The sequence below is a fragment of the Carcharodon carcharias genome, chromosome 28 (genome assembly GCF_017639515.1).
Source record: "Carcharodon carcharias isolate sCarCar2 chromosome 28, sCarCar2.pri, whole genome shotgun sequence".
Lineage (NCBI taxonomy): Eukaryota > Metazoa > Chordata > Chondrichthyes > Lamniformes > Lamnidae > Carcharodon > Carcharodon carcharias.
The window spans coordinates 21,972,578-21,986,311 of record NC_054494.1 but is presented as its reverse complement, the minus strand read 5'-3'; the positions used below and the strand labels follow the sequence as shown (position 1 = coordinate 21,986,311).

Sequence of the window (13,734 nt, the reverse complement as noted above, 5' to 3'; positions counted from 1 at the left end):
GGCAATGCCTACATCCCGTGAATGAATAAAAAAAACCTGGTGATCACTATCAGTCTAGATTGTAGGCTGCCAGGCATCCCACCCAATCAGAGGCATATTTTAACTTAAATAAGTGCAGTAGTCCATTTTTTGTTATAGATCTGACCTAATATTTATTTTTTACCCACAGCTTACTTCACTGTTGCATGACACTTGGAAGGAAAGTATACATTTTCTTCCTTCAGAGTTCTTTTGGGATAGTATTTGCTTGTTTACTTGCAAATACCTCCTAAATTTTAGTTACCATAATGCTAACTTTGCTTGCCACTATTTTAGTTGCAAGCTTTTTCTAAGCAATGGTTCCCAAAGCTTTCCACCATTGGAGCTTTTTCTCACCTTTTGTCTGGGTCTGCTGTAGATTAATTAATTGAGATGAACTGTCATGATCAGTCAACAACTCCATTATTCTTGTATGGTGCAACACCCAGGATAGTAGAAGCAAACTAGATGAGCTACAGTCTTTTTTTCATTTAGCACTTTTTGTATTTCTTTTAAGTTATTTCTTTTCTAGCTTATCTGTTGTAATACTGGAATGACTATCAAAAAAGATTGAATATGCCAACATTTGCTTTATTATCACAAATATGATGTTTTGATATTTAAGTTTAGAAGAACCTAGGATTATGGGAGGAAACGGGGGCCATTTAGCCCCTTGAGTCTGTTCTGCTGTTCAATGTGATCATGGCTGATCTGTGACCTAACTCCATATACCCACCTTGCTCCTTATCCCTTTGCACCTTTGGTTAACAAAAGTCTGTCAATCTTGGATTTAAAATTAATATTGATCTAGCATCAGTTGATTTTTACAAAAGAGAGTTCCAAACTTGTGACACCCTTTGTTTCCTAATTGCACTCTTGACAGTTTTCTCTAATTTTTAGGTTATGCCCCTGAACTCTAACCAGCATAAATAGCTTCTCTCTGTCTACCCTATCTGTTCCCATTAATACATTGAAATGTTTGATAAAATAGCCCCTTGACCTTCTAAATTTAAAGTAATAGTATCCTTGTTTGTGTAATCTCTCCTAATAATTCAATCCTTGGACTTTGGGAGTCATTTTGATAAATTGACACTGTGCTCCCTTCAAGGTCGATATGTTCTTCCAGTGATATGGTGCTCAGAACTGCTCACAGTACTCTAGGTGGGGTCTAAACAAGCCTTTGTATTCCTTGCACCTGACATCTGCTCCTTTTTATACAGTCCTCTAGTTATAAAGGCCCATATTCCATTAGACTTTTTGTTTATTTTCTGTACCTGTTTGTGACATTTTAATGATGTTACACCCAAACTGCCATGTGTCTTTGAACCTCCACTTTCTCTAACTTTTCACCACTTAGCACCCTGTCGGTCCTTTTTAGGTCCAAAGTGGATGATTCCACATTTGCTAAAATTGAAATCCATTTGCCACAGTTTTGTATATTCACTTGATCCATTAGTATATCTTTGTAATTTTATGCTTCCATCTGCTTGTAATGCTGCCTACATTTTTGTTATCTGCAATTTACGTGTAGCTTTCTATTCCCCCCCCCCACCAAGTTGTTAATAAACTTGGTGGATACTTGAAGCCCCAACATGCATACTTGTGGGATGCCATTAGTCACATCCTGCCAATTAGCCCTACTCTGTCTCCTGCTCAGCCAAATTCCTAACCAGGTCAATCATTTTTCCTTAATTCCATGAGCTTCAGCTTTCGCTGACAGCCCCTTATAAGGGACTTCATCAATTGCCTACTGAAAGCCTGTATAAATAACAGCCTTAGACATTTCTCTGACCGCTACTTTAGCTCCTCTTCAAAAAATTCAATCAGGTCCAATTCAATCAGGCTTGGGACCTAAGTATGTTATCCATCGAATCAAGATTTGAATAGTGGCTACAGAACCTATGCATGTATATTGACTCTTTGGTGGGTCTTAGTTCCTGACTGACCCCTTGTATTGCTTGAAAATAGATGCACTTTTTCTTTCGCTGCTGATGTTTCTACTCGAGATTGCTGGAATTGTATTTTAGCATATAAGATTTTTGTTCACCCTTGTACCCTCTTCACACATGCCTGAAAAGCAAGATAGCTTATGTGGGCTATAATTTGCTGTTGATAACTGTTTAGCTATAGGGCATTATTTCTGCTGATTTGCATGTGATGTTGTTCGGACTGGGCCACCTTTGGCAAGTGTAGAATGGCGCAGCTGTGAAGTAAACTTTTTATTTTATTAGTTATATTAAAAGATTTTTGAATATTGGTGTTCATTTTAAATGGACTGAATTGAACTAGTTTTTTGGGTACCCTGTCGCTCAGTAGCTCTGTTCCCACTTGAGGGCTTTTTCCACATGCTGCTGATTTGAATTGACTGCTAAACTAGGTATACGCTTTTGCATAATTGTTTACACCCCTTCTGTAGACTGCAACTGGATAGGCTTCCCTCCTAAAGACAACCATTATCAGGTTAAATTGCTCTTCAAGTGTGGAGCACAACCTGCCTGAATAAAGTGTCTGTGGCATAAATTTTCAAGGTTACACACTCCCAGGGTTGTATTTAAAATACACTTTTTTTTTGCTTTTCTGTATATGCTTATCCTGTTGATTATGGAACTTAAGACCTATTTTCTGAATAATATTATTGTATTGTTAAACTACCTTTTTTCACATACAATTTACCTCCTAAATAATGTAGTTTTCAAAACTGGAAACCAAAGCACGAAGAGGAAATAAACTACTGGTCTCATTTAGTACGCTTAGTCAGATGAATGGAAGATGACCACAAGATAAATTGCTTTTTTATGAAATGGAAAGAGACCATGTAAGGATAGATTTAAATAATTTATTGTGGCTTTTCCTTAGACTTATTCTTTAACTTGCCTTAGTTTGTGGATGATAGTTCAGTGGGCACTCCCCTATCTAAACTGAAGTAATTGATGTCTCTTGATAATTCAATTAAACTGGATTTTACAATTTTTTGAAATAATTTTAAGATCACAGAAATTGTGTTGAGTTCATTTGATTAAACTAAAGGTCAGCTTGACATGTTTAACACTATTTCTAATTTGATAAAGGTCAAATTAATTAGAGCAGTAAATGAAGAGTGTCTACATAATGGATTTCAACCACATGTCACGCTAACGGTATTTTGTCCTTAGTTGACAATTTTTTATTTCTGTATCTATTTTATGATTAATAAATGATAGGGATACAAATTTTCCATAAAAGCGAGTAATGACTTATTTGAAACAGTGATAGATGATTTCTATATTTAGCACAGAGAAAATATTTCAAAAGATATTGAAGAAATGAGAAAAGAAGCACTTGCAACAGTAAGTAAAATGTTTCCTAGAGTTCCTGTAGTCAGAGTTAAAACATCAATGTATATGATATCTTGTAACCTGCTGCAGAATAAGACAATAACTAATGAATTTAAAAGTCATGGTCCTTAGCTGACAGTTAGTAAATCGCTTTTAAAAATTCTGCATTGATTCTCATTTAATATATTCCGGCCTAGGTGGGATAATTTGATAAACTTTAGAGAAAACATTTTGACTCAACATTTCAGTTTCTAACTTTGAAGTAGTGTTGCTTTGAACAATGCAGAAGCTTAATATATGAACTTTCCAGGTATATTAGAAAAAGGCACAGTAAAAGGAAACATAAATCCAGTGCTCAAAGTTTACTTGTAATGTCCAGCTTCACAAGAGGAGCAAAACACCTAATGAAGCACCCAAATACTGTGTTGGTTGCATGAAGACTTGTTTTTCCCTAACCATTAAATATATTGCTTTATTTAAAAATTAACAGTAATTCAAAAATGTTTGTGAACTAAAATAATGATTTGAATTCAGCAACTTTTTTGAAGTGACGAGAGCACCTGGAATATTCTCAAGGTTTGACCAGCTGCCATAGCTTCAACAGAAACCTCATTTTCCGCTTTAACCAGCATTTCTGCTAAAATCACAGCAGTCGATTGGGAGATTTGCAGGGAATCTTTGTGACATGAATTTGTATCCTCTTCACATGAGAAAGTGGTTCATTTTCCTGACAGTTTGGATTTATTTTGTATATTAAATCTAGTTTGAGTTTAAAATTAATATAAAATAGAGCAAATTACTTCTAGCAATGATGTTCAGGACTCAAGCACAGCCATGTGAATTCTGCATCATTCCTGGAAGACCCAAGACTATGAAATCATTCAGCTTAAAATGGTGGTTATATATGAAAAGTGGAGTGCAAGTTGACATACAGGGAACTGTTGAAACAGAGATCTTGCTGGTCCCTCCTAAGTCATTCATGCTTGAGCTGGAAAAATATGTATCTGAAAGACTGTAATCCGATTAGTACAATATCTCTTTAAAATCATCTTATGAAATGTAATGATCAGAAAGTTATCCCAATGTCCTTGAAGGCCCACTTATTCTTGAATGAACTAGAAAAGATTGTGCACTGCTGTGGTATCAGTGATAAAGAACAGTATTTTCATAAGGCTTTCTATGGAGCAAGAGGTAGGAAGCCTCATTATTCTCCCCTCAACTTCCACAGGATAGATGAACCTGTCCATATATTAGAAAAGTCATTTGAGATATTACATTTTGGAATTTGGAAGGGCTTCCAATCCTAGCTGTTAGTGCGATGAAGACAGGCATATTTTTCTTGAAACTCTCATATAATTGTGGAAGCAAACCTTTGATGTTTGAGGTATAATCAGAAAATGGGGATTCTGCCATTGTCTCTTTGAAGAGGTAGTTATGCTGCTGGGACTTAGTGAAAAGGTGAGCATTATTTTATTCACTTGACGCCAAAGCAGCGTCTAATTTGGAACCACCTACACCACTCGGTTGATAGGTCTGCCACGCACCTTGCCTTTGAAGGAGTTTCACTGGACATTCTGTTACTTGCCTCTATCTGAAACAAATACACCAAATGGGCTGGATTTCTCCATTAAAATCTGCAGTGGCCAACAAGGCCTATGACTTGAGCCTTCTGAAATTTTTTAGAAAAATCCATCTTGAACTAATCAATTCAATGTAGCATTGTTAAGTTTCCACTCACTTCTGTTGGCTTGCCCCTCCAAAAAATAAACTTCAATTAAAATGAACGTAAAATGAAGTATATTTTGCCAAACAGCTTAGCTGAGTACTGGTGGGTGATTTCACTGGTACATAGTAAATTCAGTTGTCAGCCTCAAGATAGGACTCATCCATTAATGATATTGTCATGTCATGTCATAAAGATCAAAAGTGCCACTTACTGAGCTGCTTGTTGCTGCAAATTTAATTTTCCATGACTTCTGGCATTTCTAAACAGGGGAGTCTACACGCATGCACAAAAATAGTTCAAACAATATTTTCTTGTCAGGAAACTCATCCGTTCCATGTCAGTAGTAATAGCTTCCTGAGTTATTTCTTTGCCTAGCTTCACTGGGCACAATATTTCAGGTTGCAGAGAAAGCAAGGAGAATATTGGATAGATATATATATATATCTGGATAAAGTTTAGAAAAATGTGACCAAAAGCAATTGATGTGCAGGGAACAATTACAAACTTGTAACACTAATAAGACTGCTTAGTAATCTGTGAACTGCCAAAAAAAATCAATTGTGCAATCAGATTATACTACAACAAGTTCTGCAGTAGAATATTCACTTCCAGTTACTCCCTGCACATATACTACTATTCCACATCACCAGGCTGAGAAACTGTAGATGTACAATGCAGAAAAATATAGTCCACCATGGACACACTTTCCCCGTTCCACTCTCCCTCGCCCTTCTCCCATCCTCTTTCCCTTCCACCACCCTCCCCTTCCTCCGCATCGCTTCCTCTTCTTTATCTCTTCCCCCTGCCCCTCCTTTCATACTCCCCTCTCTGTCCTGATCCCCCCTTCCTCTTCCCTCCTTTTTCTCTTATTGGAAAACATTTTCCTGTATTATAATTATCTTGGTAGCAGAAAGTTATGCCTTGTGATAGAATGCCCAAGGTGGAAGGAGATAGGGGAAAAGGGGGTGCCATGTCTCACTAATCAACGCGTTTCTATCGATCGTGTCTCACCAATCAACACATTTCTATCGATTAAACAAGTTGTAGTTTTGATTAAGTTTCCAATTTCTCTAAGATGTGATGGTTTAATAAATTAAGTGGAGGGTAGATAAGAACTCTTATCTGATAATACAGAGGTGTGGCATTATCAGCACCATGTGCTCAAGTTCACGAGAGATTATTTCTTTACTGAAAACTGAATAAAGTTAATAAAGTTGTGGCCAAAATCATATATGCATAGAAACGGCAATTAGAAGATTAAGTGGTAAATATGACATAAAGAAAAAAAAATAATTTTGAAACATTTTCTTTATTTACACTGCTAGTTTGGGAGGGTGAAGCCAATCCATTCTCTTCTATAACCTCCTTCATCCTCGTCGTGTCAGAGAATATCACAAAATGGGTACAGTGACTTAGTTAATATTTTATTTCGGTCGCTTTTTTTGAGTGGGTTGGGGCAGGAGAAATGGAGGGCACTGTAATCCTTTTGAGGAGCTGTTGTCTGCTCAAACTGATAAATTTAAACAACCATTTAATAACAACTAAGATACAGTGGACGGATAAATTTCCACCGGGAAGTTAGTTTTACCAGATGGCATCCATAGCTGGAAGAAATAGCTGGTTGCCTAATGAATTATCAGGAGCCTTCCATCTTACTGGAACCTACTGATGGAAAACTGACTTTTAGCAAAAACAGGATAGTGAATAAAAGCTAGAACGGCTGGGACCCTGTATATCAAAAAATACTTTGATGTGGCATGCCAGTTGCCAAATTCGAAAGAAGAGCTTCTGTTTTTAATACTCCCCATTATGTAAAAGAGAATACTATAGCATGAGCAGCATAATTTTCCAACATATTAGGAAAAAACGTCATGTCCTAAAAAATGGCCAATGTGGACTTTTTCACTACTATGGTAGTTAAGGGTAGTACTCGCTGAGAGGATTTAAAGCAAAAAATTATGCATTTGCAGGACCAGCTCACCATGTTAAGGCTGTCCAGCGATTCCAACTACCACGCGCTGACCACGCCCTGCATAATGGGACGCTAACTGATATGAAGACCTTCTCACTGGCATTATTTAAAGAGGTCATATAAACTAATTGCTGTTTGACTTGTGACCCTTGGTACTTAGTTTCAGCATTCCTCAAAGTTCACTTTGCGTGGAGAGGTTTGACTTCTTTTGCGCAGCTGCTGCTATTTGCCATGCAAATGATCTGGCTCCGTATAAGGGTGGAAACGCCTAGCCAGTCTAGCAGCATCTGCGGAGGGAGAAACAGCCAATACTCCAGGTCTGTGACCTTTCACCAGAAGTTACATTTTTCTCTCTACAGGTACTACAAAACCTGCCGATTGCTTCCAGCATTTTCTGATTTTGTTGCAGATTTCCAGCATCTGCAGCAGTTTGCTTTTGTGTCCATACATGGGTGGCCTGGTAATGATGCCTTTGAATATAGAGTACAGTGGGGAGCAGTAAGTAAGATGCCACAGAGCAGGAGAAGTTACCAGAAAAGTAGGGCATCAGCAGGAAGCTATATGCACAGATGGTCTTCCAGGAGCACTTCTCCAAATTCAGCTTGGCAGATGTATGGAGCAACTTCATTTTACTAAGGAGGCTGTTACTGAACTACTGCAGCCATAACTCCAATTTCATATCGGTGCATGGAAAACAATGCCTATGACTTTAAGGTCTCTATTGCTCTCATTCTTTATGCCACTGGCTCCTTTCAGGCTTCAACAGGTAGCATCAACAATGTCTCACAGTTTGCAATGTATCGGAGGTAACCAAAGGGCTCGATACCATGAAAATCACTTGCATCTCCTTCCTTGATGACAGAAAAGCAGGAAGAGAGAGCATAAGGTCTTGGCATGTAACAGACTTCATTGACTGCATGTACATTGCTGTATATATTCTCCATCAATACCCTGGGCTATTTATCAGTTTGAAGGGATTCCACGCCCTCAACATACAATTGGTGTGCAACTGCGGACAGCACATCTTGCAGGTCTGTGCCCACTTTCCTGACAGCAGTCATAACTCTTTCATTCTGTGCTAGTCCTCGGTGCTGCCTTTATTTCAATGAAGCCGTCAAGGTACAATTGGCTATTGGTCAACTAAGGTTAATCACTCCAGGCATGGCACATGACTCCAGTTATGAAACTGCACAAAGCTGCAAAGCAGAGAGCAAACAGTTGGTGCCCTCAAAAGACACTTCCACTGCCTGGATGCTTGTGGAATATTTTTGCAGTACAACCCTGAGCAGGTATCTAGATTTGTGCTTGTATTCGGCACACTCTACAGCTTTGCTGTCATGAGGGACCAGCCCTTGCCAATTTCCAAAACCAGCAAGTTCAGGAAGAGGAAAGATAGCGACCAAGACAGCCCTATCTGGCTGAACTCTTGGAGACCAACTCACCCAGGAATGGTTCAACTAAGTCAAACCTCCCATTCCCCACTTTATCAACAGTTTCAAATTCCTTACCTGTCTTCTCACAGCCACTATTAGATTGCCTTCCTTCACTCCACACTTACTAGTCTTGCTCTCACTTCATTAGAAAGATAAATGCCAACACCAAATCCAAACACAAAATCAAATTTATTCACCCCTCTGCATTCCTTTAGTATCTGTCTTTTGTATTCCTTTCTATACTAGAGTGGCAAAAATGTACGTGGTATTATCTTTGTTTAAACATTTTTGTTTCAAAGAAATCTGGTCTGTGAATGGGACATATTCCAATATTTTCCATATCTATTGGATCATGAAGTAAAGCTATTATAAGATCATACAAAGGTAGTCTGTTTCTAGTACCTAATTTACTGAAGGCAACAACTTGCATTTATATAGTGCCTTTCATAGCGAATTCAGTGTAGTTACTATTGTTAAGGTAAGTACAGCAGCCAATTTCTGAACAGCAAGATTGCACAAATGTACCCAATGCAGAACACGCATCCATGTAAAAAGCTTGATGTAAGGTAAATATAATGAGCATTATAATGGGACTGAGCATAAGTAATACAAGTTGACAATGATGCTTTTTGCCACTGGTCTAACCTTCTGAATGCTTGTGCAGATGTACATTTTATTCATGATTATAAAATAGTCTGTGATGACAATTTGCTTAGCACCTAATGAGAATCAATTTCTACCATCAAGAAGCTTCAAGTGTTTACCTTTGTTGCTTCCATTTAATCAAGCCTTTGCAATTTCTGATTCCTCTTTTGGATTTTCTTGCAGGTTTGATGAACTTATAAAGAAGTTCAAAGTGGAGTATCATGCTGGTGGCTCTACCCAGAATTCAGTCAAAGTGGCCCAGGTTTGTCTTTACCCAACAATACTCACAACCTAATAGATTTTTTTCAATTCTTATTCAACTAAGAAAAATGTTCTGCTTCTAGCTGAAGTTGGTTATGCTGTATTTATTGTGCCACAGCTCCAACTCCCTTGTAGTGTTGGAGGGGTGACTGTATCACCTCAGGAAGAGCCTAGATGATCCAAATGGTTTTCTTATATTTTCTGAAGAAAGAAGTGCTGGAGCGGCACCATAAGGTTCAGTGGAATTTGCTGAGATTTACTTGTCCACACGTAACGGTCAGAAGTGTGGTTTTCCTGTTGAGTGCGTACCATTAGGTGTAGTGTTAAATCATACAACCTAGAAGGGCCCAAGCCCAATTCACTGGCCGGTTAGAAATTTTGCTGTGGGGTTGGCGGGAAATTCCTTTCATTTATTACTATTAATTTTGTTTTTAATTTCCTTATGTTTTACTGTGCTTGAAATGTATTTAAAGTTTCATGTCAGCAATTCATCTTCATCAAAGCTAATTTCCTCCAACTCACCATTTTATAATTTTTGCCCATTCTTGTCCAAAGGTGCTGACTCTTGCTGTTGCAAGGTTTCATTGGTGCCAGTATCATTTCAGTACCTTGTCCAGTGTGAGTCTTAGATAGTCAGTGCGTGCAAGTCATTGTGCTGTTACTAGGAGGGCATCAAAGCAGAGTCTGATAAAAGCAAACTATTGCAGGTGTTGGAAATCTGAAATAAAACCAAAATATGCTGGAAAAACTCAGCAGGTCTGGCAGCATCCATGGAGAGAAAAACAGAGTTAACATTTCAAGTCCGTGTGACTCCTCTTCGGAGCTTTTTTTTGCGTTCCTTAGCACCTTAAAGGAAGAGAAAAAGTTTCTTGTTAGAGCATTGGATGAGACAAAGAAAAAAATAAAACTGGGTACAAGGACAGCTTTGAGATAGGGTAAGTCGGTGTTGCTGGAGAGAGAGGTCCAATGTGTACATATGGCGATGCATGGCACTGCATGTGGATCTCAGGATGCGGCAAGAACAGCAGCCCGAGGAATGCTATATGTCCTGGAGATACCTGTAATCCTGGATGGATTCAAAACATGAGGGATGGAACTTCAGTTGGAATCCACATGGGGTAAGTTCGAGACGGAGATGGTCGCTGAGAAAGGAAATATGTCTGTGAAAGTGAGTTTTGATAAGCACCTTGTCAAACACCAGGAGGGAAATGGAAAGCAATGAAGGTGAACAGGGCAAAAGAGACAAACAGAAATCCCAGCAGAGAGAAGGGCAGTACTTCTTCAAGATAGGCATTCCTGGAAGAGAAGTGGCATTGAGTTAAACTCTAACTTAAAAACTAAATAATGCAGATGATGGAAATGAAATCAGAACAGAAAATGCTGGAAAAACTCAGCAGCCTGGCAGCATCTGTGGAGAGAGAAACAGAGTTAAGGTTTTGAGTCCATATGACTTTTCCTTAGAACTCTGCAGAAGAGTCATTTGGACTCAATGTTAACTCTGTTTCTCTCTCCACAGATGCAGCCAGACCTGCTGAGTTTTTCCAGCATTTTCTGTTTTTATTTATTGTAGCAGAGTCTGACCTTGTTCTCACCTGATGTTCCCATCTACATTTCCTAGCAGGCGTCACTGGAGAACAGTCAGAACCTTAGCTGATTTTCTTTAGCCCCAGGAGTTCGGAGGTGACTTGTTGCCCGTCCATCACTGAGATTAGCTCACATTGTACAAAGAATCAATCTTGGGCCTTTTTGGCTTGTATAGTCTAATACTACTTCTAATAGTGCTTTTACCCACTGAGCTATTGGAAATTCTATTGAATTGGAGAAACTGAAAAAAGAAATTCCTAACATTATAGGATAAATTCAGCAATCCTATGTTTCAAGCAAAGAGCCTCCCTTGATAGGAGAATGGATTGGAGACAGGGCTTACACTGCTGTGGCCTTATTTGATCTTCTGGATAAAGAGATTAGTTCTGAAATTCCATGAGATTCTCCAGGTCTCCTGGGACTTTGGTGACAGACTGGAGAAACTGCCTCAGTGGCCTTTTCTCTGACAGTTCTGCCAATCTCCACTGAAGTTATGGTGTGTACCCCAGTGTAATTTTGGGAACATATTTTACAACTTCGACTGCAGTTTAGGAAAAATGGAGTTCAAATAGGTATTCTGTCAAAAATCGTTCCAAAAGTTTGCACTGCTTGTCCCTATTGTGCTTTTGGGATTTTCTGGTGCAGTTCAGAAGGTGTGAGAGAAGGTAGGGATACTCTGGGGCCCATGCAATCGTATGTGCATGGTTATCCAACCTCAGCATTCTGTAACTGCTCGAATACCACCCAATGCAGCAGAAACAGTCAGCTGGATACAGAATCTGACCAAGACATTTGCAAAGTGTAAGTTTAGGAAGTTTTAAGTTATAAGTAGGGGGCTCATTTTGGCAGCAAAATAAAGATTCTCAGGCATTTGAATAAATGGCCATCATTTCCTAAGCTTGTTAAAATAAATATATGATTAAATATCTTTAGTTATGTGAGACCTTACTTTGTCTAGTCAATAATTTTAATTATATTTATTATTATATTATGCATTTATGTCATTCAGGATCAGTAGAGGCTGAGAATCCTGGTGTTTTGCAATTATCTGTGCTAGTGTAATTATACATCAACACGAGCACAGAAAAATGAAAAGGACAGGATCCTTAACCTCTACTGTCCTGATACTGACTGACACAAATATAGTTAGTTATTACTAATTCATTATGTTGATGACACCTCAACTACTTGAGTTGGTTGAAGCTGCTGGATTTTGAGGCCAACCAATCTGAAAACAGTGAGATCAGCACTCCTTCTTTAAGCCTTTCATTCCCCTTACAACACTTTCCTGTGCAGAAGATTAGGAACCTCATTGTTAATAACACAAAATCAAGCAGAACATAGAAAATTAGAGATTCAAACGAGTATTTTCTTATGGTGGGTCGTGGAATGAAGCACTAAAAGAGGACCTTGTCTCAGTCTTATCAGAAGACCGTGCTATTCAGAATGCATGTGTACGAAAGGAACAACTGGAGCTATTAGCATAACTATCGATAAGGAAATTGTGCTGAAAATAATGGCTGAACTCAAAGTGGAAAAGGCACCGGAGCCTGATGGCATGATCTCAGAATCCTGAGGGAAGCCGAGATGATGTGTAGGTGCTAATGTAACACATATGCTCAATGGAGGAAAAGGAAACCAAATGATTACATGCATACTATTAACCCAATAATGGATAAGCTTCTAAAGGGTGCAAAAGGAGATAAAATCAATACTCATAGACAAACATAGGCTAACTAAAGGTTGATCTATAAAAGGAAAGTTGTTCCCAACAAATTCACTGGACTTCTCTGAGGAACAGGTGTATTACCAAAGGAAATGTATTGCATTTTGTGTTCAGACTGTATTCAAACAGTGTGTCCTCCAGGGCATAGTTTTGGGACCATTGCTCTTAATATTTCAAAACGATGTAGACTTCGGTATCAGGGCATAGTATGAAAATTTCAGTAGGCAGAATAAGAAGAGGGAATCCAACAACGCCTTGTTTAAAAAAATATTCTCATTCTTATTTGAGACCATTCTATGGTGTCGCCCGCACCCCACCCCTGCCAAAATCCTTGTAACCTTCCCCAACATTACGGCTTTCTGAGATCTCTGCACTTGTACAATTTTGGCCTCTTGCACATCCCCAATTTTAATCGCTCCATCATTCATGGCTCTCTCTCCAGCTGCCTGGACCCTACGCTCTGGAATTCCTTGCCTAAACATCTCCACCTTTGTACCTCTCTGTTGCTTAAAACCTACTTCTTTGACCATACTTGTGATGACCTGTGCTAATATCTCTTTATGTGTCATATGTTGTTCCTGTGATGTGCTTAAGATACATTTTACTGCTTTCAAGGCACTATTTAAATGCAAGGTGTTATTATTGCTGTATGTTAAACAGTAAAAAGTTTGAAAGGAGCAAGGAGGCAAGGTGACAGGACATGTTCTTAAAGCTAAAGAAGGAAAAGCTTATGGTATCACCGATTTTACAAGTGGGGAATAGATATAAAAGCAAGGAGTGAGCCGAAAAACAATTTTAGTATAGCTACAGACGTAAACATGTCTTATTCAGTACCATAAACTTTATGACAGACTCACCAGACTTCCTGTTAAGGCAAAGCAATTAAAAGATTTTTAAAAAGTCGAGGACAGCACAGACCTAGAAAGGAAGCCGCTTTGACGGCTGTGGCTTCTTGCATGTTTGATGTGTTTATGTATAGAGAGTCAGCTACCATTATTAATGGCCACACTTGGCCTCAGATCAGCACTCAAGCAACAGCTTTTCTAAAGGAAAGA

The 13,734-nt window shown here is 38.6% G+C and overlaps 1 protein-coding gene across 3 annotated transcripts in view; it reads left to right on the top strand.

The window, feature by feature from the left end:
• The window catches only part of LOC121270828 (adenosine kinase-like), a 227,159-nt gene that overhangs the window by 79,565 nt on the left and 133,860 nt on the right, over nt 1-13,734 (top strand). For all 3 annotated transcript variants that reach the window (XM_041176305.1, XM_041176304.1, XM_041176306.1), the window contains exon 4: nt 9,292-9,370. In XM_041176305.1, coding sequence (XP_041032239.1) covers nt 9,292-9,370 — 79 coding nt within the window. The remainder of the gene's footprint in view (nt 1-9,291; nt 9,371-13,734) is intronic.